Genomic DNA, 27,589 nt, shown 5'->3' on the forward strand with positions numbered 1-27,589 from the left:
GGCGGAATTGAGGACTCGTCCCCAGTTTCTCCCTAAGGTGGTATCAGCTTTTCACTTGAACCAACCTATTGTGGTGCCTGCGGCTACTAGGGACTTGGAGGATTCCAAGTTGCTGGACGTAGTCAGGGCCTTGAAAATTTATGTTTCCAGGACGGCTAGAGTCAGGAAAACTGACTCACTATTTATCCTGTATGCACCCAACAAACTGGGTGCTCCTGCTTCTAAGCAGACTATTGCTCGCTGGATTTGTAGCACAATTCAGCTGGCGCATTCTGCGGCTGGACTGCCGCATCCTAAATCAGTAAAAGCCCATTCTACAAGGAAGGTGGGCTCATCTTGGGCGGCTGCCCGAGGGGTCTCGGCTTTACAACTTTGCCGAGCTGCTACTTGGTCAGGGGCAAACACGTTTGCAAAATTCTACAAATTTGATACCCTGGCTGAGGAGGACCTAGAGTTCTCTCATTCGGTGCTGCAGAGTCATCCGCACTCTCCCGCCCGTTTGGGAGCTTTGTTATAATCCCCATGGTCCTTTCGGAGTTCCCAGCATCCACTAGGACGTCAGAGAAAATAAGATTTTACTCACCGGTAAATCTATTTCTCGTAGTCCGTAGTGGATGCTGGGCGCCCGTCCCAAGTGCGGATTGTCTGCAATACTTGTACATAGTTATTGTTAACTAAAGGGTTATTGTTGAGCCATCTGTTGAGAGGCTCAGTTGTTTTCATACTGTTAAACTGGGTATAGTATCACGAGTTATATGGTGTGATTGGTGTGGCTGGTTAAGAGTCTTACCCTGGATTCAAAATCCTTCCTTATTATGTCAGCTCGTCCGGGCACAGTGTCCTAACTGAGGCTTGGAGGAGGGTCATAGTGGGAGGAGCCAGTGCACACCAGGTGACCTAAAAGCTTTCTTTAGTTGTGCCCAGTCTCCTGCGGAGCCGCTATTCTCCATGGTCCTTTCGGAGTTCCCAGCATCCACTACGGACTACGAGAAATAGATTTACCGGTGAGTAAAATCTTATTTTTTGGATGTAGTGCAGACTATTTTGAGCATAGGTAAAGAAAACTCAAACGATAGAAGAGGATAAGTATTACAAAGTACTAATTGAATACAAGGGGCTGTCGTCCATCAAGTAGAAATGAATGACCAGGCATAAAAGGGAGGACCCAATGGACTGTAGAAAACAAACAATATGTAATTTAGCAAACAGTAGTAATACTAGAACTTCCCTAGACATCAGCACAATAATATGCCAGAGTAAAAGGTAACCTTAGTTGTAGGAGAATAACAGCCACAATGAGGAGAAATACACCTTCTGCCAGAGTTGCATCCATGCAATCCAGACAAGGGTAGAACCCAGGTGTTGTCAGCTGGGAATTCACTCAAACAATAAAAATAGAGGAAATCAGCTCCTAACTGTCATGTTACAGGCTGTGTTTGAAAAATGACAGTTAGAGCCTGATCTGCTAGTACTTTATCTCCATACACTTTATTGCTCTCCAAGGCTTAGTACATAGGCCTCTAAGTCCTGTAGAGATAAAGTGAAAGTACCAGCCAATTAGTTACTAACTACCATTTTTCAAACACAACCTGTAATATGACAGTTAGGTGCTGAATGGCTGGTACTTTATCTCTGTTCACTTTATTTCTCTCCAAGACTTAGTACATAGACCCCCTAGTCCCTGAGAAAGCAAGGCAAGACCCTGCCCCGCGAAACGCGTTGGTCATGCCCACCCCCGATACCACTGGGAGACTGGGCGCATATTCTCAAGCACTCCAGTGGCAAAATCGAAGAAGGGATGCATCATACCCTCGGACTTTACTGCAGGGACTGACTTCAATTGACAGCTCACCCAGTAATGTGACAGCCCACCTCGGTCATGCAGCTACAGTGAGAACCGGGACTAAGATGTGCTACAGGAGAGAGGTATGGAAGGGCCCCTTCTCACCACTACCCAGCATTGAATACACACACACACACACACACACACACACACACACACACACACACACTCTCTCTCTCTCTCTCTCTCTCTCTCTCTCTCTCTCTCTCTCTCTCTCTCTCTCTCTCTCTCTCTCTCTCTCTCTCTCTCTCTCTCTCTCTCTCTCTCTCTCTCTCTCTCTCTCTCGAGGTGTGCACCGGACACTTTTCGGGTTTTGGATCTAGATCTCTGTTCGTGTTTTGGGTCTGGATTGGTTTTGCCAAAACCACCCTTTTGGGTTTTGGATCTGGATTTTTTTGAAAAAAACATAAAAACCGCTAAAATCACTGAATTTGGGGGTATTTTTGATCCTACAGTATTATTAACCTCAATAACATTAATTTCCACTCATTTCCAGTCTATTCTGAACACCTTACAATATTGTCTTTGGGCCAAAAGGTTGCACCGAGGTAGCTGGATGACTAAGCTAAGCGACACAAGTGGGCGGCATAAACACCTGGCTCATCTAGGAGTGGCACTGCAGTGGCAGACAGGATGGCAGTTTTAAAAACTAGGCCCCAAAGAGCACATAATGCAAAGAAAAAATAGTTGCAAGATGGAATTGTTCTTGGGCCCTCCCACCCACCCTTTTGCTGTTTTAAACAGGACATGCACAGTTTAATAAACCCATCATTTCAGCGACAGGTGGTCCCCCTGGAAAAAGCTTGCCAAGTTCTCAGAATCATAGCTCGCTACAAACATATCACCTCCATATTTGATGACTTTTCACATTATGAGAAGAGGCAAGAGGACAGTGTCAAGAATGTGATTAAAAATTAGGGAACTACATGCAGATCAGGAACAACGCACAGGCTTTCACCTCCACTCCTATATTGGTGTGGAACAGAAAGGACTTCAACCAGCAAATATATAATTACCACATTACTGGACAAACAGAAAAATGAAGAGCTAAAGCCTTTATTCTCACAGCATACAATACAGGGCCAGTGTACCTTTACAACACCCCTGTATTTTTTTACAGCATACAGGACAGAACCAGCACCCATGTATTTTAACAGCACCCCTGTATTTTTACAGCATACAGGACAGGGCCAGCACGCCTGTATTTTAACAACACCCCTGTAATTTTACAGCATACACTACATGGCCAGTGTACATTTATTAACACAGCACCCCTGTATTTTTGCAGCATACAAGACAGGGCCAGTGTACCTTTGTCACAGCACCCCTGTAATTTTACAGCATACAAGACAGGGCCAGTGTACCTTTACAACACTCCTGTATTTTTTACAGCATACAGGACAGTGCCCCTGTACAGCACAGTGACTGGGCAGCAACACCCATGTACAGCTGCAGCACCCCTACAGTACAGAACACCACAGTGACAGGACAGCACCCCTAACCGCACAGGACACCACAGTGACAGGATAGCAACACCCATGTACAGTTGCAGTACCCCTAACAGCACAAGACACCACAGTGACAGGCCAGTACCCATAACAGCACACAGGACAGCACCCCTAAAGAGCACACACTGACTCCACCCGACGCCACCACCTACAGAGAGACAGAGGTCTGTATTCCTCACTCTCCAAGTCCGGAATGAAAATGGCAGCGACGCGCGGCTCCTTATCAGAGATGTGCGGGTTCGTTTTTACTCTGGTTTTTCAGATTTTTCTTATTGGCTATCCAAAACGTGACATACGTGAGCCAATAAGATGTCGTTTTGAGACCTGCGTAAAACCAAACCCACACATCTCTACTCCTTATATGGAATCCAAAACCTTCGAGAATCCGACAGCGGGATTATGACGTTTTGCCTCGTTCTGGGATCAGTGTGGTGGGAAGTCCCAAGCCGGACTCTGTTCCCGGCTCGGATCGTGAAGTTCGCATCTCTAAGATCCAAACCAGCTCATCTCTAACACACGCACAGGTTAGCTATGAAAGACGCTCTTACAACATAAACAGCATATTGTAATTCAGGCCTACATTGACTGAATCTGCATACTTGTAGTCCTTTTTAAGAAAGGACTTGAAGCACCACTTCACTGTTTTAAAACTGGACTTTTTAATTTTCTTATACAATTCAGCTAATATTGAAATTGTTTTAATTACATGATATTGTATGTAAATTAACTTAACATATGTTAGTAAATTTTATATTTGGATAGTTTTAAAGGATAGTGTTTACGCCTTCTATGGATATTGCTTGTATGTAACTTTTGTTGGTGGTAATTGGACGGTTACCAAGTCCCTAGTCAGTACCACATACATCCATGATGTAGAACTGGCAGCGGGAATTGGACCACAGACCTGACTCCCGGTGGTGACAGGTACTCCTTCAGCAGCCAAGCACCGCAACTGAGGACAGGATTTACTGAGAAACCCGAGACAAATGGAGATTGCCTTCCATGGAAGCCATTGGTGAGGGCTGAGGTGGATTGATACGTCTGCTGCAGTGAGGATCCACTGGGCAAATTTCCACCCGTGAGAACACTAGCTGGACAGAGGCTCTCCAGGAGGAAGTGTCCAGGGAGCCGATATCGACTATCGGCTCAAAGGGACACCAGCAGGAGGCAGGAAACACAGAGGTGTACGTGGTAGATGCTGAAGATTCTGGCCAGGTGCTGATGGCACAGGAGGGCACATGTGACCAGCGGCAGTGACATGCCTGAAGGACAGTCGGTAGAGCGGATGAGACAATCACAAAGTTCCCTCCCTGGAGGGCCAGGTAAGCATGAAACAGATGTGAGGGTATGGGGGTGGTGCAAGCATTGCAGCTGCCTGTTTGAATGAAGCTTCGCTCCAGAGAATTTGTAGGAGCTCTATCCGTGGCCACTAGAGATATAAACCACGGCAACAATTATGTTGACTACCAGGTGATAATGTCGTTATCTTAACCATAAAGCTATACCTTTAAACACACTTTTACCTTGGAGCCGCTGCGGCCGCTAGACTTAATATGCACTCTACGTACTTTGTACGCTATTTGCGTACAGAGTCCCGTACCTTGTACGGACTTAGCGTACAAACGCCGCGCTGGGGGTACAAAGTACACACAGCGCGCACACACCCAGAGTTATACTTTACACCTTTAGTAGTAATGCAATGCAATGATATTACACCTTAAACCTTATGCAGCAATGCAATGATATTACACCATAAACCTTATGCAGCAATGCAATGCAATAATGCTATTATACTTTAAACCTTATGCAGCAAAGCACTGCAATGATGTTACACCTTAAACCTTATGCAGCGCTGACGGTACAAAGTACCCGCAGCGCGTACACACCTTATCAATACGCTTTTAAACCTAATACAGTTAGGTAATGTAATACGCTTTAAACCCTAGCAGGGAAAAGAGGACACAACACCGATTTGTAGTTAAACACTGGGTTCCGACACCACAGAGTATATATCTGAAAGGGGGTTAACAATACAATTTATACACTACAATACAACAGAGTAAATGGCTACAGTCAATGTACATACGTGAGAATATTCGCATGCGCTTCCTGGTCCAGTCCTCCGCTAATCAGGTAGATAGCGTTAAGAGTCTTCTGACCGGCCAGGCAGCAACAGGCTTTTTATACACTACTTCCAAAAGCAATACAATGGATACTGTAATCCCTTTGTCCATTGGACACAGGGATGCATCTTTACATTACAGGAGAGGTCATAGGTTGATTTGAAAAGGTGGGCGATGTCTTTCTCAACTGCTCTTGTGGGAGGTCTCCTCTGGATTCCCGCCGCATACATAATATACGGTAAATACAGTTTATATCTAGATTCTACTTCTGCACATAACTATACGCAGGAACATGCGATCTTCCTCTAACCAACACCGGAATGTTACCCTTAAAATACCCTACAGCTGGATACCAGACACCACCTTATAACCTTAGTCTGTCCCTTCCTATCATGCAAAGGCGAATCCCTTAGTCCTGGAATCATTTAAACTGTTGATACTTGCTGATGTGGTGCAGGGGGGCTATGTGTACAATGTGCACTATTTGGATTAAATATGTAATGTTTTGATAACCCTCTATGCGCTCACAAACTCCGCCGTAAATACCCATACCACGCGCAGGACCGCGGGAGCGACCATACGCAAATTGCGGATATGTGCACGCACGGCGGAACAAGTGCGCGCGCAGCGGGCATGTGTGTGTTGTTAGTACGTGATGTGTGTACTACAATATTTTTCGACTTTGACACAGGCAGGGGCCTATATTGACAGCCTGAATGAACAGTGTTGAGACAGCTTGTGAGGTGTCTCGAGCAATAAATATGGCGCTGGATAGTTTTGTGCAAAGGTGGCCACCCAGTTTTACCAGACTCTGGGTAAGAAAGTTCTCTCTGGCAAGTAATGGTCACTAGAGTGATCCTAACAGCATCCCCTTCCATCCTAATACCACCGGTACTATTATAGTTTGGGCACAAACAGTGTAATTGAAGACAGCAGGCATGGAGTATGGCTAAGAAGTGACCATCTCAGATGAACCTCTGACTAAGTCCATAACAGCTTCTATTATATTATAAGTCAGGAAATGAAAACTTTATGTATTGCATACATTTTAATGTGGAAATTACACCTTCTGGAAAGTTCCTGGTGGTGTTGTTCGTATGTAAATCGGTTTTAAAGTAATTTCACTTGTTCTGAGTCTATTAGTCTTTATTTTATGCATTTTATTTTCTATACCATCTGCATGCTTTTGTGCATTGATTTTCAATGTGTGAAAGTAATATGCATAATGTAATAAAAATGTGCAGTGTACTGCGTCTGTTTAAATTCGTACACTGACTAATAAAAATAAAGAAATGTTTACAAAATAAATCAACATCCAAATCAAACTGCTGACGAGATCATAAAACAGTGTCATAATAAAGATATTTCTTTATAAAATAACCTTCATATCCAGTAAACCTAGTATTCCAAAACCGAAACTATGCAGATTGGCTCTTTAAATTTTACTTGGTTCTTTTTCAAGTCTAAGGGCTGTGCTGATATATACTGAAGAATACTTTATTTGTATGCCTATTCCATACAGTACTATTGTGCCAAGATTTCAGAACTCCCCATTTGTCCACATTTTTTTACATTACTATATATCAATTATTAATTAAACTGCTAGAGGTGCTTTGCAACAGGTGTGCATGGTGACTGTCTCACCTTTAAAAACCAATGTGCTGTGAGCTTTAAACCAGTTAGCATACCTAAAGTATAACACTAATAATTTATGATAGCAATTGCCATAATTCTGAGTAGGACTCACAGAAAATGGGGTCCCTTGACGAGGCCTGTAAGCCTAAATGTATTGATTAATATATGAACTAAACTTAATTATTTATTATGGTGAGTTATTGTGAATGTAAAGCCTCTGTGCTATATATATATATATATATATATATATATATATATATATATATAGTGTGTATATATATATATATATATATATATATATATATACACACAGAGGGTAGGTGCGGCACTCCAATAAAGCAGTCACGAAACTCTGTTAAAGTGATTAACGGAGTTTCGTGACTGCTTTATTGGAGTGCCGCACCTACCCTCTGTGTATCCATTTCATTGTGAGGGCACCCAGACCTATTTCTTTCTTAAGTGGCTGTGCCGGACCCCCATTTGGCGTCTATATATATATATATATATTTATATATATTTATTAGAGATGTGCACCGGAAATTTTTCGGGTTTTGGATTCGGACGCGTTTTGGCAAAACCTCCCTGAAATTTTTTTGTCGGATTCGGGTGTTTTTATAAAAAAAACCCTCAAAAACAGCTTAAATCATAGAATTTGGGGGTCATTTTGATCCCATAGTATTATTAACCTCAATAACCATAATTTACACTCATTTCCAGTCTATTCTGAACCCCTCACACCTCACAATATTATTTAGTCCTAAAATTTGCACCGAGGTCGCTGGATGACTAAGCTAAGCGACCCAAGAGGGGGGCACAAACACCTGGCCCATCTAGGAGTGGCACTGCAGTGTCAGACAGGATGGCACTTAAAAAAATTAGCCACAAACATCACATGATGCAAAGATAAATAAAAATAAAATAAAAAAAGAGGTGCAAGATGGAATTGTCCTTGGGCCCTTCCACCCACCCTTATGTTTATAAACAGGACATGCACACTTTAACAAACCCATCATTTCAGCCACAGGGTCTGCCACATGACTGTGGCTGAAATGACTGGTTGGTTTGGGCCCCCACCAAAAAAGAAGCAATCAATCTCTCCTTGCACAAACTGGCTCTACAGGGGCAAGATGTCCACCTCCTTATCGTCCGATTCATCACCCCTTTCACTGTGTACATCCCCCTCCTCACAGAGTATTAATTTGTCCCCACTGGAATCCACCATCTCAGGTCCCTGTGTACTTTCTGGAGGCAATTGCTGGTGAATGTCCACACGGAGGAATTGATTATAATTCATTTTGATGAACATCATCTCCACATTTTCTGGAAGTAACCTCGTATGCCGATTGCGGACAAGGTGACCGGCTGCACTAAACAGTCTTTCGGAGTACACACTGGAGGGGGGGCAACTTAGGTAAAATAAAGCAAGTTTGTGCAAGGGCCTCCAAATTGCCTCTTTTTCCTGCCAGTATACGTACGGACTGTCTGACATGCCTACTTGGATGCGGTCACTCATATAATCCTCCCCCATTCTTTCAATGGTGACAGAATCATATGCAGTCCTTCAGTCCGGACCAGATGTCAGCACTCCCTCCAGACTGCCCTGCATCACCGCCAGCGGGTGTGCTCGGAATTCTTAGCCTTTTCCTCGCAGCCCCAGTTGCGGGAAAATGTGAAGGAGGAGCTGTTGACGGGTCACGTTCCGCTTGACTTGACAAGTGTCTCACCAGTGTCTGAACTTACTTCATGTGTGGCAAGTTCAAAGGGTTGCAGGACCTTGCACAACTTTGAAATCATTCTCCACTGCGCTTGAGTCAGGTGCATTCCCCCTCCTTTGCCTATATCGTAGGCAGATGTATAGGCTTGAATGGCCTTTTGCTGCTCCTCCATCCTCTGAAGCATATAGAGGGTTGAATTCCACCTCGTTACCACCTCTTGCTTCAGATGATGGCGGGGCAGGTTCAGGAGTGTTTGCTGGTGCTCCAGTCTTCGGCATGCGGTGGCTGAATGCCGAAAGTGGCCCGCAATTCTTCGGGCCACCAACAGCATCTCTTGCACGCCCCTGTCGTTTTGAAAAAAATTCTGCACCACCAAATTCAATGTATGTGCAAAACATAGGACATGCTGGAATTTGCACACATGTAATGCACGCACAATAGTGGTGGCGTTGTCCGATGTCACAAATCCCCAGGAGAGTCCAATTGGGGTAAGCCATTCTGCGATGATGTTCCTCAGTTTCCGTAAGAGGTTGTCAGCTGTGTGCCTCTTATGGAAAGCGGTGATACAAAGCGTAGCCTGCCTAGGAACAAGTTGGCGTTTGCGAGATGCTGCTACTGGTGCCGCCGCTGCTGTTCTTGCTGCGGGAGGCAATACACCACAGATGACCCCTCTGTCCCTGACACAAGGGTGCGCATGTATAAGGAAAAGAAACCTGATGTAACCTTTCCCCCATCTCACGAGCTGAACAAATTATTTGAAAAGGCTTGGGAATCTCCAGACAAGAAGCTGCAGATTCCCAAAGGGATTCTTATGGCGTATCCGTTCCCGACTAAGGACAGGATACAGTGGGAATCCTCCCCGAGGGTGGATAAAGCGCTGACTCGCTTATCCAAGAAGGTAGCGCTGCCATCTCAAGATACGGCAACCCTCAAGGATCCTGCTGATCGCAGGCAGGAGACTACCTTGAAGTCTATTTACACACATACTGGTACCTTACTCAGACCGACGATAGCGTCGGCTTGGGTCTGTAGCGCTGTAGCAGCATGGAGAGATACCTTATCTGTTGATATAGATACGCTGGATAAGGAAACCATTTTATCGACCCTGGGTCATATTAAAGATGCTGTCCTGTATGCAGATGATACCAAATTGTGTAAGGCTATAAATACAGAGGAGGATGCCGAGTCTCTTCAGAACGACTTAGTTAAATTAGAAGCATGGGCAGCCAAATGGAGAATGCGCTAAAACACAGACAAGTGTAAGGTAATGCACTGTGGTAACAAGAACAAACATTACACCTACCTACTAAATAGGGTAAAATTAGGGGATTCTGTACTGGAAAAGGACTTAGGTGTCCTCATAGATAGCAAGCTAAGCAGTAGTACCCAAAGTAGGACTGCAGCAAAGAAGGCTAATAAGATATTAGCATGCATAAAACGGGGTATTGATGCTAGGGACGAGAGTATTATACTCCCGTTATATAAATCACTAGTGAGGCCACACCTTGAATACTGTGTACAATTCTGGGCACCGTACTACAAAAAGGATATCCTGGAGCTAGAAAAGGTACAGAGGAGGGCGACCAAACTAATTAAGGGCATGGAGACGATGGAATACACGGAAAGGCTTGAAAGACTAGGCATGTTTACATTGGAAAAGCGGAGACTAAGAGGGGATATGATCAACATCTACAAATATATAAGGGGACAATACACAGAGCTTGCGCGGGACCTGTTTTTGGTTAGATCAACACAGAGAACTCGTGGACACTCGCTCAGGTTAGAGGAGAGGAGATTCCGCACAATACGGCGTAAAGGCTTTTTCACGGTAAGGACAATACGTGTTTGGAATTCCCTGCCCGAGGGAGTTGTAATGGCGGAATCTGTCAACACCTTTAAGAATGGGTTAGATAAATTCCTAATGGATAAGGATATCCAGGGGGGTATGGTGCATAGTCATGCATTATAGTTACTATAAATGGGGATAAAATGCAACGGCTGACAGCAGCATCAGTCAGAAATTTTAGTCAAATCATCATGCATAGGAGACCACAAATAGGTTGAACTCGATGGACAATTGTCTTTTTTCAACCTCAGATACTATGTTACTATGTATATGAGAGATGCTCAGAGAGACATTGGCCTACTGGGTTCCAGAGCCAGCGCTATGGCGATTTCGGCTAGACGAACATTATGGACCCGACAATGGACGGGCGATGCCGACTCGAAGAGGCATATGGAGGTTTTACCTTACAAGGGTGAGGAATTGTTTGGGGAAGGTCTCACGGACCTGGTCTCCGCGGCTACGGCAGGTAAATCAGCTTTTTTGCCTTATGTTTCCTCACAGCCTAAGAAAGCACCACATTATCAGATGCAGTCCTTTCGGTCGCATAAACCCAAGAGAGTGCGGGGATCTTCCTTTCTTGCCAGAGTTAAGGGCAAGGGGAAAAGCTGCCAACCACAGCTGGTTCCCAGGAGCAGAAGTCCTCCCCGGCCTCTACAAAATCCACCGCATGACGCTGGGGCTCCACTGAGGTAGTCCGCCCCAGTGGGGGTATGTCTTCCACTTTTCAGCCACGTCTGGGTTCACTCACAGGTGGATCCCTGGGCAATAGAAATTGTGTCCCAGAGTTACAAGCTGGAATTCGAAGAGGTGCCTCCTCGCCGGTTTTTCAAATCGGCCCTACCAGCTTCTCCGCCAGATAGGGAGATAGTGTTAAATGCAATTCAAAAATTGTGTCTTCAGCAAGTGGTGGTCAAAGTCCCCCTGCTGCAGCAGGGGATGGGTTATTACTCAACCCTGTTTGTAGTCCCGAAACCGGACGGTTCGGTCAGGCCCATTTTGAATTTAAAATCCTTAAACCTATACTTAAAAGGGTTCAAGTTAAAGATGGAGTCGCTCAGAGCGGTCATTGCCAGCCTGGAAGGGGGGGATTATATGGTGTCCCTGGACATAAAGGATGCATACCTTCATGTCCCCATATATCAGCCTCATCAGGCGTTCCTGAGGTTTGCTGTACAGGATTGTCATTACCAATTTCAGACGTTGCCGTTTGGGCTTTCCACGGCCCCGAGGATTTTCACAAAGGTAATGGCGGAAATGATGGTGCTCCTGCGCAGGCAGGGTGTCACAATTATCCCATACTTGGACGATCTCCTAATAAAAGTGAGATCGAGAGAACGGTTACTGGACAGCGTATCACTCTCCCTGAGGGTGTTGCAACAGCATGGCTGGATTCTCAATATCCCAAAGTCACAGTTGGTTCCAACGACTCGGTTGCCTTTCTTAGGCATGGTTCTGGATACAGACCAGAAAAGGGTTTATCTTCCGACGGAAAAGGCCCAAGAACTCGTGTCTTTGGTCAAGGACCTATTGAAGCCAAAAAGGGTGTCGGTGCATCACTGCACTCGAGTTGTGGGAAAGATGGTGGCGACTTACGAGGCCATTCCATTCGGCAGGTTCCATGCGAGGACTTTTCAATGGGACCTTCTGGACAAGAGGTCCAAGTCTCATCTACAGATTCATCAGATGATCACCCTGTCCCCCAAGGCCAGGGTAACTCTCCTGTGGTGGCTGCAGAGTGCTCACCTTCTGGAGGGTCGCAGGTTCGGCATTCAGGACTGAGTTCTGGTAACCACGGACGCGCCTCCGAGGTTGGGGATTAGTCACACAGGGGAGAAACTTCCAAGGTCTCTGTTCAAGCCAGGAGGCTGGTCTTCACATCAACGTACTGGAGTTGAGGGCCATATACAACGGCCTTCGTCAAGCGGAGAATTTGCTTCGCGACCTACCGGTTCTGATTCAGTCAGACATCACCGCAGTGGCTCATGTAAATCACCAAGGTGGAACAAGGAGCAGAGTGGAAATGGCAGAAGCCACCAGGATTCTTCGCTGGGCGAAAAATCATGTAAGCGCTCTGACAGCAGTCTTCATTCCGGGAGTGGAACAGACTTCCTCAGCAGACACGATCTACATCCAGGAGAGTGGGGACTTCATCAGGAAGTCTTCGCAGAGATTGCAAGTCAGTGGGGACTGCCTCAGATAGACATGATGGCGTCACGCCTCAACAAAAAGCTACCGAGGTATTGCGCCAGGTCAAGAGACCCTCAGGTCACCGTGGGTGTTCCAGTCGGTCTATGTGTTTCCTCCTCTTCCTCTCATCTCCAAGATATTGAGAATCATAAGACGAAGAGGAGTACAGACAATTCTCATTGTTCCAGATTGGCCTCGAAGGGCCTGGTATCCGGATCTGCAGGAAATGCTCACAGAAGATCCGTGGCCTCTTCCTCTCAGAGAGGACTTGTTACAGCAGGGGCCCTGTCTGTTCCAAGACTTACCGCGGCATGGCGGTTGAACGTCGGATCCTAGCGGAAAAGGGCATTCCGGATGAGGTCATTCCTACTCTGATAAAGGCTAGGAAAGACGTGACAGCGAAACATTATCACCGTATTTGGAGGAAGTATGTCTCTTGGTGTGAGTCCAGGAATGCTCCTCCGGAGGAATTCCATCTGGGCCGTTTTCTTCACTTCCTACAGACTGGAGTGAATTTAGGCTCCATTAAGGTTCAGATTTCGGCCCTATCCATTTTCTTTCAGAAGGAATTGGCTTCTCTTCCGGAAGTACAGACTTTTGTGAAGGGAGTGCTGCATATACAGCCTCCTTTTGTGCCTCCAGTGGCACCCTGGGACCTTAACGTGGTGTTACGTTTCCTTAAGTCTCACTGGTTTGAACCTCTTAAAACGGTGGAATTTAAGTATCTCACTTGGAAAGTGGTCATATTGTTGGCCTTGGCATCGGCAAGGCGAGTGTCGGAATTGGCGGATTTATCTCACAAAAGCCCCTATCTGGTTTTCCATGTGGATAGAGCAGAGTTGCGGACTCGTCCTCAATTTTTGCCCAAGGTGGTTTCATCTTTTCATATGAACCAACCTATTGTGGTGCCTGTGGCTACGCGGGACTGGGAGGATTCCGAGTCCCTTGATGTGGTCAGGGCATTGAAAATGTATGTAGCCAGAACGGCTAGGGTGAGGAAAACAGAGGCTCTGTTTGTCCTGTATGCAGCCAACAAGGTTGGCGCTCCTGCTTCTAAGCAGACTATTGCTCGCTGGATCTGTAACACGATTCAGCAGGCTCATTCTACGGCTGGATTGCCGGTACCAAATTCGGTAAAGGCCCATTCCACTAGGAAGGTGGGCTCTTCTTGGGCGGCTGCCCGAGGCGTCTCGGCTTTACAGCTTTGCCGAGCAGCTACTTGGTCGGGTTCAAACACTTTTGCTAAATTCTACAAGTTTGATACCCTGGCTGATGAGGACCTCATGTTTGCTCAATCGGTGCTGCAGAGTCATCCGCACTCTCCCGCCCGGTTTGGAGCTTTGGTATAATCCCCATGGTCCTTACGGAGTCCCCAGCATCCTCTAGGACGTAAGAGAAAATAAGATTTTAAACCTACCGGTAAATCTTTTTCTCCTAGTCCGTAGAGGATGCTGGGCGCCCGTCCCAGTGCGGACTACATTCTGCATGACTTGTATATAGTTATTGCTTACATAAGGGTTATGTTACAGTTTTGATCAGTCTCGGGCTGATGCTGGTTTGTTTCATACTGTTGACTGGTTCGTATATCCAGGTTATACGGTGTGGATGGTGTGGGCTGGTATGAATCTTGCCCTTAGATTAACAAAAATCCTTTCCTCGTACTGTCCGTCTCCTCTGGGCACAGTTTCTCTAACTGAGGTCTGGAGGAGGGGCATAGAGGGAGGAGCCAGTGCACACCCATATCTAAAGTTCTTTTTAGTGCCCATGTCTCCTGCGGAGCCAGTCTATACCCCATGGTCCTTACGGAGTTCCCAGCATCCTCTACGGACTAGGAGAAAAAGATTTACCGGTAGGTTTAAAATCTTATTATTCAAAGAAAAAGTAGGATGTGTACCATAGTGAGTAAAAAGTAACAACGATTAATAGCAGCACACATAAAAATTCACATTTAGGTTAGATCTGTGTGTAAATCTGGCTCTAGTACTAGCCAGTCCCTCCTCAGCCATTTACATCACCGCACATCACTGAGTTTCACTCCTGTTTTTTTCAGCTGATGTGGGCGAATGTTGTGGGAAACATGATCTGCAGGCTGTGTTGTGTTCAGCTGTGTTGCTACCATTTAAAACTAAGGCAAGCGCCAAGTTTCTTTTTCTAGATACCACAGTTCTAAGCACCTGAGATAGATGCATGCTATATTACTGGTGTAGTGTAAAGGACAACCACCAGTAGACCTCTTTTTGTAAATTTTAGTTTTCCCTGCAAATCAGTAGGTTTCATATAACCAACAATTCATTGTTAAGTGATGAGCATTTTTCCCATCTAGTAGCACAATAAAACGAAGGTACCTGTACTTGATATTTTTTTTAATCTGCTTTGTCATTTTATATCTATGTACAGTATGCAAGCGTAAATGTCTCTCAAAAGATTCTCCTGATTTTCATAACCTAGGTAATCTCTATTCGTCGACAGTCTTGAACGGTGTTAATAATTTCTAGTTTTTCATATAGGTGATGGAATATGAAAACCGAATTCGAGCCTATTCAACGCCAGACAAAATCTTTCGATACTTTGCCACTTTGAAAGTGATACACGAGTCTGGGGAAGCTGAAGTCTTCATGACCCCTCAAGATTTTGTGCGATCCATAACACCCAATGAGAAGCAGCCAGAAAGTAAGTACTTATAATATATAATAATTAAGTTATACATATTTTTTTTATTACTTTCACCAAGTAACATGTACCTTACATACATTGATTGGAGAGCACACTTCATTAATTGGTATCACAGCTAAATGACCAGTTCAAAATCCAATATAACTACACATTTTGTAGACTAAAGTTGACAGATCAAATGTTTATGTAAGTGAGCCAATTGGGATTTGTGGGGCTATATAGCCCAGTATGGTCATAAATGTGATCACTTGGGCCCTGGCTTGTGGGAGAAATGCAATATACATTATTTTTATAGATGATAGTGCAGCTTAGAGAGGTTGCTAAATAACTTGCCTTTCCAAACAAAGTACTGTGGTGAGGGGCCCCCCTTTTTGTGCAGCATTTAATAATACATCTTTACTTGCCTACAGGTGAGGTATCTGCCAGTCATGATTTCCTCTTTCCTTTGGAGAACTTCAATGCCACTTCTCTTAAGAGGGGTACACACGTACAGATTCCTCCCAGAGATGTGTAGTGAGCGATCTAGCACAGATCGCTCTTAAGTTGCATTACTTGGTATATTTGATTTTCAAAGTGGGAAACACATTTCATTTGTGAGAAAATAATTCCTCAGTATCGGAAGTAGTTGAAAATTAACTACCGCAATCCTCTCAATAGTGTTTCTGTATCCAGATGAACATTTGCATGGTAAAATCCTCCCAATAGCAACAAATCTGAATGTTGTAGTGCAATCTTCCATTGGTCAGAGTTTCTCTGGCAGGGAAGCCATCAGTGGGCGGAATTCAAATGTTGCCGCCCACTATTGTGCCTGCCGGCAGCTATTCAAATGCTGCTGCCGATGGGTGCGACATCAGCATTTCAGCTTGCTATCCCTGGGGATGGCTAGCTGAAATGCGCAAAAAGTTACCTGTTTATTGCGCCCATGACTTTAGTTGGGTTTAGGCGCTTTACGCTGCTAAACCCGACTGCTATGGGCACAATTGGGGCATTTTAGACAGGAAATTGGGTGCGATATATCAATTGAATATCGCCCAATGAGTTGCAGTCAGGTGAGGAGACAATAATCAGGTTTACCGAGAACCATGCCAGCCTGTGTAACAAAACGGGTGACTGTATGTAGGTTTTCTATACAATCACACATACACATGCTAAATAGAACAGTATCCGGTTGGATGATTGACAGTAAATAGTAGGTCGACACCAGATGGTCAAAAGGTCGACCAGGTAAAAGATCCACACAAACACTAGCAACAGCATATCTGAAGGGGTTGGGTACAAAATACCGGCTATTGGATCCCGACAGCAAGAATCCTGATGCATCCCAGTAAGTATTTTTACTCTTACCCTAACTTCCTCCTAACCGTTCTTCCCTCAGCCTAACACTAACCTCCCCCACAGCGTAACCCTCCACCTCCCCCTAATGCTTAACCCTAACCCTAGGCCCGGTACTTACTTTCAGGATGTGTTGGGATCCCACTGCCAGTTTTTGGACTGTCGGGATCCTGACTGCCTGTATAATGACAGCATCCCCTCTGATGGCAAGTGGAACAGGATAAATATAATATAGTTAACAAAATTCTAGCGAGAGACCACAAAAAAGAGCTGCTGGTTACATTCACTAGAATGTAGATTAAAAAGTTCCCTTACCTGTTCGTGCTCCAAATATGAGCGGCACAAGTATGGGCAATGCAGAATCATGCGCCTTTTGATCGCATCTACACTTATGAACCGGACTGTAACAAGGCATTCTTGTGTGGGTAATGTTTGCTCTAATGTGGGCATGTAGAGCTGTGCTGGACAAATTTTACCCCCTGTTTGAAGACGTATATTTTGTACTTCGTTTAGGCAGTGGCATGAGTTTTGATCAGAGATGTGCAGACAAGGTAGACAGGGGAGGGGGGCACTGCCTCACCTGTCATACTACAGTGTACTCCAGAATTTTTACTTCAAAAATTATCAGAATAATAATACAAAGCAGATTTTTATAATATATTCGTTGTATTTTTTTTAATAATTTTTGTAGTCAAAACTCTGGAGTATGACAGGACGTCATTGAGTTTAGGGCAAGTGCACACTGATGATGACTAGTAGCAAAGCAGTTGTACACGCAGATGCTGTTGGCTCTCAAGATGCGTACAGCTATGCATATGGGTAAATTTTGCCCTGCTTGCTTTATCTGAGCATTTATACACAGTGAGGCATAAAAACCTACCAGATTTTCTCTATCGTCCTAAGTGGATGCTGGGGTTCCTGAAAGGACCATGGGGAATAGCGGCTCCGCAGGAGACAGGGCACAAAAAAGTAAAGCTTTTACCAGATCAGGTGGTGTGCACTGGCTCCTCCCCCTATGACCCTCCTCCAGACTCCAGTTAGATTTTGTGCCCGAACGAGAAGGGTGCAATCTAGGTGGCTCTCCTAAAGAGCTGCTTAGAGAAAGTTTAGCTTAGGTTTTTTACTTTACAGTGAGTCCTGCTGGCAACAGGATCACTGCAACGAGGGACTTAGGGGAGAAGTAGTGAACTCACCTGCGTGCAGAGTGGATTTGCTGCTTGGCTACTGGACACTAGCTCCAGAGGGACGATCACAGGTACAGCCTGGATGGTCACCGGAGCCGCGCCGCCGGCCCCCTTGCAGACGCTGAAGAGAGAAGAGGTCCAAAATCGGCGGCTGAAGACTCCTGCAGTCTTCTAAAGGTAGCGCACAGCACTGCAGCTGTGCGCCATTTTCCTCTCAGCACACTTCACACAACAGTCACTGAGGGTGCAGAGCGCTGGGGGGGGCGCTCTGAGAGGCAAATAAAAACCTTATTAGAGGCAAAAAATACCTCACATATAGCCCACAGAGGCTATATGGAGATATTTAACCCCTGCCTAACTTCAAAAATAGCGGGAGACGAGCCCGCCGAAAAAGGGGCGGGGCCTATCTCCTCAGCACACAGCGCCATTTTCTCTCACAGAAAAGCTGGAGAGAAGGCTCCCAGGCTCTCCCCTGCACTGCACTACAGAAACAGGGTTAAAACAGAGAGGGGGGGCACTGATTTTGGCGATATTGTATATATATAAAAGATGCTATAAGGGAGAAACACTTATATAAGGTTGTCCCTATATAATTATAGCGTTTTTGGTGTGTGCTGGCAGACTCTCCCTCTGTCTCCCCAAAGGGCTAGTGGGTCCTGTCCTCTGTCAGAGCATTCCCGGTGTGTGTGCTGTGTGTCGGTACGTGTGTGTCGACATGTATGAGGACGATGTTGGTGAGGAGGCGGAGAAATTGCCTGTAATGGTGATGTCACTCTCTAGGGAGTCGACACCGGAATGGATGGCTTATTTAGAGAATTACGTGAGAATGTCAACACGCTGCAAGGTCGGTTGACGACATGAGACGGCCGACAATCTATTAGGACCGGTCCAGGCGTCTCAGAAACACCGTCAGGGGTTTTAAAAACGCCCATTTACCTCAGTCGGTCGACACAGACACAGACACGGACACTGAATACAGTGTCGACGGTGAATAAACAAACGTATTTCTCATTAGGGCCACACGTTAAGGGCAATGAAGGAGGTGTTACGTGTTTCTGATACTACAAGTACCACAAGAAAGGGTATTATGTGGGAGTGAAAAAACTACCTGTAGTTTTTCCTGAATCAGATAAAATAAAATGAAGTGTGTGATGATGCGTAGGGTTACCCCGATAGCAAATATTGGCGTTATACCCTTTCCCGCCAGAAATTAGGGTACGTTGGGAAACACCCCTTAGGGTGATAAGGCGCTCACACGCTTATCAAGTGGCGTTACCGTCTCCAGATACGGCCGCCCTCAAGGAGCCAGCTGATAGGAAGCTGGAAAAATATCCTAAAAAGTATATACACACATACGGTGGTTATACTGCGACCAGCGATCGCCATCAGCCTGGAGATGCAGTGCTGGGTTGGCTTGGTCGGATTCCCTGACTGAAAATATTTTATTCATGTAGAGCATTTAATAGGATGCATTCTATATATATGTATGTGAGATGCACAGAGGGATATTTGCTCTCTGGCATCAAGATAAGTGCGTTGTCCATATCTCCCAGAAGATGTCAGGGACACGACAGTGGTCAGGTGATACAGATCCCATACGGCAGATGGAAGTATTGCTGTATAAAGGGAAGGAGTTATTTGGGGGTCGGTCCATCGGACCTGGGGACCACAGCAACAGCTGGGAAATCCAACCTTTTTTACCCCAAGTTACATCTCAGCTAAAAAAGACACCGTCTTTTCAGCCTCAATCTTTCCTTTCCCATGAGGGCATGCAGGCAAAAGGCCAGTCATATCTGCCCAGACATAGAGGTAAGGGAAGTAGACTGCAGCAGGCAGCCCTTTCCCAGGAAAAGAAGCCCTCCACCGCGTCTGCCAAGTCCTCAGCATGACGCTGGGGCCGTGCAAGCGGACTCAAGGTGGGGGGGTAGTCTCAAGAGTCTCAGGGCGCAGTGGGATCACTCGCAAGTTGACCCCTAGATCGTACGAGTATTATCCCAGGGGTAAAGATTGGAGAGTCGAGACATCTTCTCCTCGCAGGTTCCTGAAGTCTGCTTTACCAACGGCTCCCTCCGACAGGGAGGCAGCATTGGAAACAATTCACAAGCTGTATATCCAGCAGGTGATAATCAAAGTACCCCTCCTACGACAAGGAAAAGGGTATTATTTTTCCACACTATATTGTGGTACTGAAGCCAGACGGCTTGGTGACACATAGTCTAAATCTAAAATGTTTTGAACACTTACATAAAAGGTTCAAATCGAGATAAAGTCACTCAGAGCAGTGATAGCGAACCGGAAAAAAGGGGACTATATGGTGTCCCTGGACATCAAGGATTACCTCCATGTCCAAATTTTGTCCTTCTCATCAAGGGTACCTCTGGTTCGTGGTACAGAACTGTCAATATCAGTTTCAGACGATGCCGTTTGAATTATCCACGGCACCCCGGGCCTTTTTACCAAGGTAATGGCCGAAAAGATGTTTCTTCAAAGAAAAAAGGCATCTAAATTATCCCTTACTTGCACGACCTAAAAAGGGCAAGTTCCAGAGAACAGTTGGAGGTCGGAAGAGCACTATCTAAAGTAGTTCTTCGACGGCACGACTGGATTCTAAATATTCCAAGAATCGCAGCTGTTTTCCGACGATACGTCTGCTGTTCCTAGGGATGATTCTGGACACGGTTCAGAAAAAGGTTTTTCTTCCCGAGGAAAAAGCCAAGGAGTTATCCGACCTGTCAGGAACCTCCTAAAACCAGGAAAGGTGTCTGTATATCAATGCACAAGAGTCCTGGGAAAAATGGTGGCTTTTTACGAAGCAATTCCATTCGGCAGATTCCATGCAAGAATTTTCCAAAGGGATCTGTTGGACAAATGGTCAGGGTCGCATCCTCAGATGCACCTGCGAATAACCCTGTCGCCAAGGACAAGGGTATATCTTCTGTGGTGGTTGCAAAAGGCTCATCTATTGGAGGGCCGCAGATTCGGCATACAGGATTTGATCCTGGTGACCACGGACGCCAGCCTGAGAGGTTGGGGAGCAGTCACACAAGGAAGAAACTTCCAGGGGGTATGGACGAACCTGGAAAAGTCTCTTCACATAAACATTCTGGTACTAAGAGCAATCTAAAATGCTCTAAGCCAGGCGGAACCACTCCTGCAAGGAAAACCGGTGTTGATTCAGTCGGACAACATCACGGCGGTCGCCCATGTAAACAGACAGGGCGGCACAAGAAGCAGGAGTGCAATGGCAGAAGCTGCCAAGATTCTTCGCTGGGCGGAGAATCACGTAATAGCACTGTCAGCAGTGTTCTTCCCGGGCGTGGACAACTGGGAAGCAGACTTCCTCAGCAGACACGATATTCACCCGGGAGAGGGGGGTCTTCATCCAGAAGTCTTCCACATGCTAATAAACTGTTGGGAAAGACCAATGGTAGACATGATGGCGTCTCGCCTCAACAAGAAACTGGACAAGTATTGCGCCAGGTCAAGAGATCCACAGGCAATAGCTGTGGACGCACTGGTAACACCTTGGGTGTACAAATCAGTATATGTGTTTCCTCCTCTGCCTCTCATACCAACGGTATTGAAGATTATACGGTGAAGAGGAGTAAGAACAATACTAGTGGCTCCGGATTGGCCAAGAAGGACTTGGTACCCGGAACTTCAAGAGTTGGTCACGGACGACCCGTGCCCTCTACTTCTGAGAAGGGACCTGCTACAACAGGGTCCCTGTCTCTTTCAAGACTTACCGCGGCTGCGTTTGACGGCATGGCGGTTGAACGCCAGATCCTAAAAGGGAAAGGCATTCCAGAAGAAGTCATTCCTACCTTGATTAAGGCAAGGAAGGAAGTCATCGCGAAACATTATCACCGCATTTGGCGAAAATATGTCGCGTGGTGCGAGGATCGGAGTGTTCCGACGGAGGAATTTCAACTGGGTCGTTTCCTACATTTCCTACAATCAGGATTGTCTATGGGTCTCAAATTGAGATCTATTAAGGTTCAAATTTCGGCCCTGTCAATATTCTTCCAAAAAGAATTGGCCTCAGTTCCTGAGGTACAGACTTTTGTTAAAGGAGTACTGCATATACAGCCTCCTGTGGTGCCTCCGGTGGCACCGTGGGATCTAAATGTAGTTTTAGATTTCCTCAAATCCCATTGGTTTGAACCATTGAATAAGGTGGATTTTAAATATCTCACATGGAAAGTGACTATGTTACTGGCCCTGGCTTCCGCCAGGAAAGTATCTGAATTGGCGGCTTTATCTTATAAAAGCCCTTATCTAATCTTCCATTCGGATAGGGCAGAACTGAGGACTCGTCCGCATTTTCTCCCTAAGGTGGTATCAGCGTTTCACCTGAACCAACCTATTGTGGTGCCTGCGGCCACTGGCGACTTGGAGGACTCCAAGTTGTTGGACGTTGTCAGAGCCTTAAAAATATACATTTCAAGGACGGCTGAAGTCAGAAAATCTGACCCGCTGTTGATACTATATGCACCCAACAAGTTGGGTGCCCCTGCTTCTAAGCAGACGATTGCTCGTTGGATTTGTAACACAATTCAACTTGCTCATTCTGTGGCAGGCCTGCCACAGCCTAAATCTGTTAAGGCCCATTCCACAAGGAAGGTGGGCTCATCTTGGGCGGCTGCCCGAGGGGTCTCGGCATTACAATTCTGCCGAGCAGCTACGTGGTCGGGGGAAAACACGTTTGTAAAATTCTACAAATTTGATACCCTGGCAAAAGAGGACTTGGAATTCTCTCATTCGGTGCTGCAGAGTCATCCGCACTCTCCCGCCCGTTTGGGAGCTTTGGTATAATCCCCATGGTCCTTTCAGGAACCCCAGCATCCACTTAGGACGATAGAGAAAATAAGAATTTACTTACCGATAATTCTATTTCTCGGAGTCCGTAGTGGATGCTGGGCGCCCATCCCAAGTGCGGATTATCTGCAATACTGTACATAGTTATTGTTAACAAATTCGGGTTATATTGTTAAGGAGCCATCTTTAAGAGGCTCTTTCTGTTATCATACTGTTAACTGGGTTTAGATCACAAGTTGTACGGTGTGATTGGTGTGGCTGGTATGAGTCTTACCCGGGATTCAAATTGCCTCCCTTATTGTGTACGCTCGTCCGGGCACAGTACCTAACTGGAGTCTGGAGGAGGGTCATAGGGGGAGGAGCCAGTGCACACCACCTGATCTGGTAAAAGCTTTACTTTTTTGTGCCCTGTCTCCTGCGGAGCCGCTATTCCCCATGGTCCTTTCAGGAACCCCAGCATCCACTACGGACTCCGAGAAATAGAATTATCGGTAAGTAAATTCTTATTTTCTCTATCGTCCTAAGTGGATGCTGGGGTTCCTGAAAGGACCATGGGGAATAGCGGCTCCGCAGGAGACAGGGCACAAAAAAGTAAAGCTTTTACCAGATCAGGTGGTGTGCACTGGCTCCTCCCCCTATGACCCTCCTCCAGACTCCAGTTAGATTTTTGTGCCCGGCCGAGAAGGGTGCAATCTAGGTGGCTCTCCTAAAGAGCTGCTTAGAGAAAGTTTAGCTAGGTTTTTTATGTTACAGTGATTCCTGCTGGCAACAGGATCACTGCAGCGAGGGACTGAGGGGAGAAGGAGTCAACTCACCTGCGTGCAGGATGGATTGGCTTCTTGGCTACTGGACATCAAGCTCCAGAGGGACGATCACAGGTACAGCCTGGATGGTCACCGGAGCCGCGCCGCCGGCCCCCTTGCAGATGCTGAAGACAGAAGAGGTCCAGAATCGGCGGCTGAAGACTCCTGCAGTCTTCTAAAGGTAGCGCACAGCACTGCAGCTGTGCGCCATTTTCCTCTCAGCACACTTCACACAACAGTCACTGAGGGTGCAGAGCGCTGGGGGGGGCGCTCTGAGAGGCAAATAAAAACCTTATTAGAGGCAAAAAATACCTCACATATAGCCCACAGAGGCTATATGGAGATATTTAACCCCTGCCTAACTTCAAAAATAGCGGGAGACGAGCCCGCCGAAAAAGGGGCGGGGCCTATCTCCTCAGCACACAGCGCCATTTTCTCTCACAGAAAAGCTGGAGAGAAGGCTCCCAGGCTCTCCCCTGCACTGCACTACAGAAACAGGGTTAAAACAGAGAGGGGGGGCACTGATTTTGGCGATATTGTATATATATAAAAGATGCTATAAGGGAGAAACACTTATATAAGGTTGTCCCTATATAATTATAGCGTTTTTGGTGTGTGCTGGCAGACTCTCCCTCTGTCTCCCCAAAGGGCTAGTGGGTCCTGTCCTCTGTCAGAGCATTCCCGGTGTGTGTGCTGTGTGTCGGTACGTGTGTGTCGACATGTATGAGGACGATGTTGGTGAGGAGGCGGAGAAATTGCCTGTAATGGTGATGTCACTCTCTAGGGAGTCGACACCGGAATGGATGGCTTATTTAGAGAATTACGTGAGAATGTCAACACGCTGCAAGGTCGGTTGACGACATGAGACGGCCGACAATCTATTAGGACCGGTCCAGGCGTCTCAGAAACACCGTCAGGGGTTTTAAAAACGCCCATTTACCTCAGTCGGTCGACACAGACACAGACACGGACACTGAATACAGTGTCGACGGTGAATAAACAAACGTATTTCTCATTAGGGCCACACGTTAAGGGCAATGAAGGAGGTGTTACGTGTTTCTGATACTACAAGTACCACAAGAAAGGGTATTATGTGGGAGTGAAAAAACTACCTGTAGTTTTTCCTGAATCAGATAAAATAAAATGAAGTGTGTGATGATGCGTAGGGTTACCCCGATAGCAAATATTGGCGTTATACCCTTTCCCGCCAGAAATTAGGGTACGTTGGGAAACACCCCTTAGGGTGATAAGGCGCTCACATGCTTATCAAGTGGCGTTACCGTCTCCAGATACGGCCGCCCTCAAGGAGCCAGCTGATAGGAAGCTGGAAAAATATCCTAAAAAGTATATACACACATACGGTGGTTATACTGCGACCAGCGATCGCCATCAGCCTGGAGATGCAGTGCTGGGTTGGCTTGGTCGGATTCCCTGACTGAAAATATTTTATTCATGTAGAGCATTTAATAGGATGCATTCTATATATATGTATGTGAGATGCACAGAGGGATATTTGCTCTCTGGCATCAAGATAAGTGCGTTGTCCATATCTCCCAGAAGATGTCAGGGACACGACAGTGGTCAGGTGATACAGATCCCATACGGCAGATGGAAGTATTGCTGTATAAAGGGAAGGAGTTATTTGGGGGTCGGTCCATCGGACCTGGGGACCACAGCAACAGCTGGGAAATCCAACCTTTTTTACCCCAAGTTACATCTCAGCTAAAAAAGACACCGTCTTTTCAGCCTCAATCTTTCCTTTCCCATGAGGGCATGCAGGCAAAAGGCCAGTCATATCTGCCCAGACATAGAGGTAAGGGAAGTAGACTGCAGCAGGCAGCCCTTTCCCAGGAAAAGAAGCCCTCCACCGCGTCTGCCAAGTCCTCAGCATGACGCTGGGGCCGTGCAAGCGGACTCAAGGTGGGGGGGTAGTCTCAAGAGTCTCAGGGCGCAGTGGGATCACTCGCAAGTTGACCCCTAGATCGTACGAGTATTATCCCAGGGGTAAAGATTGGAGAGTCGAGACATCTTCTCCTCGCAGGTTCCTGAAGTCTGCTTTACCAACGGCTCCCTCCGACAGGGAGGCAGCATTGGAAACAATTCACAAGCTGTATATCCAGCAGGTGATAATCAAAGTACCCCTCCTACGACAAGGAAAAGGGTATTATTTTTCCACACTATATTGTGGTACTGAAGCCAGACGGCTTGGTGACACATAGTCTAAATCTAAAATGTTTTGAACACTTACATAAAAGGTTCAAATCGAGATAAAGTCACTCAGAGCAGTGATAGCGAACCGGAAAAAAGGGGACTATATGGTGTCCCTGGACATCAAGGATTACCTCCATGTCCAAATTTTGTCCTTCTCATCAAGGGTACCTCTGGTTCGTGGTACAGAACTGTCAATATCAGTTTCAGACGATGCCGTTTGAATTATCCACGGCACCCCGGGCCTTTTTACCAAGGTAATGGCCGAAAAGATGTTTCTTCAAAAAAAAAAAGGCATCTAAATTATCCCTTACTTGCACGACCTAAAAAGGGCAAGTTCCAGAGAACAGTTGGAGGTCGGAAGAGCACTATCTAAAGTAGTTCTTCGACGGCACGACTGGATTCTAAATATTCCAAGAATCGCAGCTGTTTTCCGACGATACGTCTGCTGTTCCTAGGGATGATTCTGGACACGGTTCAGAAAAAGGTTTTTCTTCCCGAGGAAAAAGCCAAGGAGTTATCCGACCTGTCAGGAACCTCCTAAAACCAGGAAAGGTGTCTGTACATCAATGCACAAGAGTCCTGGGAAAAATGGTGGCTTTTTACGAAGCAATTCCATTCGGCAGATTCCATGCAAGAATTTTCCAAAGGGATCTGTTGGACAAATGGTCAGGGTCGCATCCTCAGATGCACCTGCGAATAACCCTGTCGCCAAGGACAAGGGTATATCTTCTGTGGTGGTTGCAAAAGGCTCATCTATTGGAGGGCCGCAGATTCGGCATACAGGATTTGATCCTGGTGACCACGGACGCCAGCCTGAGAGGTTGGGGAGCAGTCACACAAGGAAGAAACTTCCAGGGGGTATGGACGAACCTGGAAAAGTCTCTTCACATAAACATTCTGGTACTAAGAGCAATCTAAAATGCTCTAAGCCAGGCGGAACCACTCCTGCAAGGAAAACCGGTGTTGATTCAGTCGGACAACATCACGGCGGTCGCCCATGTAAACAGACAGGGCGGCACAAGAAGCAGGAGTGCAATGGCAGAAGCTGCCAAGATTCTTCGCTGGGCGGAGAATCACGTAATAGCACTGTCAGCAGTGTTCTTCCCGGGCGTGGACAACTGGGAAGCAGACTTCCTCAGCAGACACGATATTCACCCGGGAGAGGGGGGTCTTCATCCAGAAGTCTTCCACATGCTAATAAACTGTTGGGAAAGACCAATGGTAGACATGATGGCGTCTCGCCTCAACAAGAAACTGGACAAGTATTGCGCCAGGTCAAGAGATCCACAGGCAATAGCTGTGGACGCACTGGTAACACCTTGGGTGTACAAATCAGTATATGTGTTTCCTCCTCTGCCTCTCATACCAAAGGTATTGAAGATTATACGGTGAGGAGGAGTAAGAACAATACTAGTGGCTCCGGATTGGCCAAGAAGGACTTGGTACCCGGAACTTCAAGAGTTGGTCACGGACGACCCGTGCCCTCTACTTCTGAGAAGGGACCTGCTACAACAGGGTCCCTGTCTCTTTCAAGACTTACCGCGGCTGCGTTTGACGGCATGGCGGTTGAACGCCAGATCCTAAAAGGGAAAGGCATTCCAGAAGAAGTCATTCCTACCTTGATTAAGGCAAGGAAGGAAGTCACCGCGAAACATTATCACCGCATTTGGCGAAAATATGTCGCGTGGTGCGAGGATCGGAGTGTTCCGAC

At 46.3% G+C, this 27,589-nt stretch overlaps 1 protein-coding gene across 1 annotated transcript in view; it reads left to right on the plus strand.

Annotated features, from left to right (window-relative positions):
• MICU1 (mitochondrial calcium uptake 1) overlaps positions 1-27,589 on the plus strand; it is a 540,637-nt gene that overhangs the window by 179,883 nt on the left and 333,165 nt on the right. The window contains exon 4 of the mRNA XM_063961487.1: positions 15,365-15,527. Within this exon, the coding sequence (XP_063817557.1) occupies positions 15,365-15,527 (163 nt within the window). The remainder of the gene's footprint in view (positions 1-15,364; positions 15,528-27,589) is intronic.

This window comes from Pseudophryne corroboree, chromosome 3 (genome assembly GCF_028390025.1).
Source record: "Pseudophryne corroboree isolate aPseCor3 chromosome 3, aPseCor3.hap2, whole genome shotgun sequence".
Taxonomy (NCBI): Eukaryota; Metazoa; Chordata; class Amphibia; order Anura; family Myobatrachidae; genus Pseudophryne; species Pseudophryne corroboree.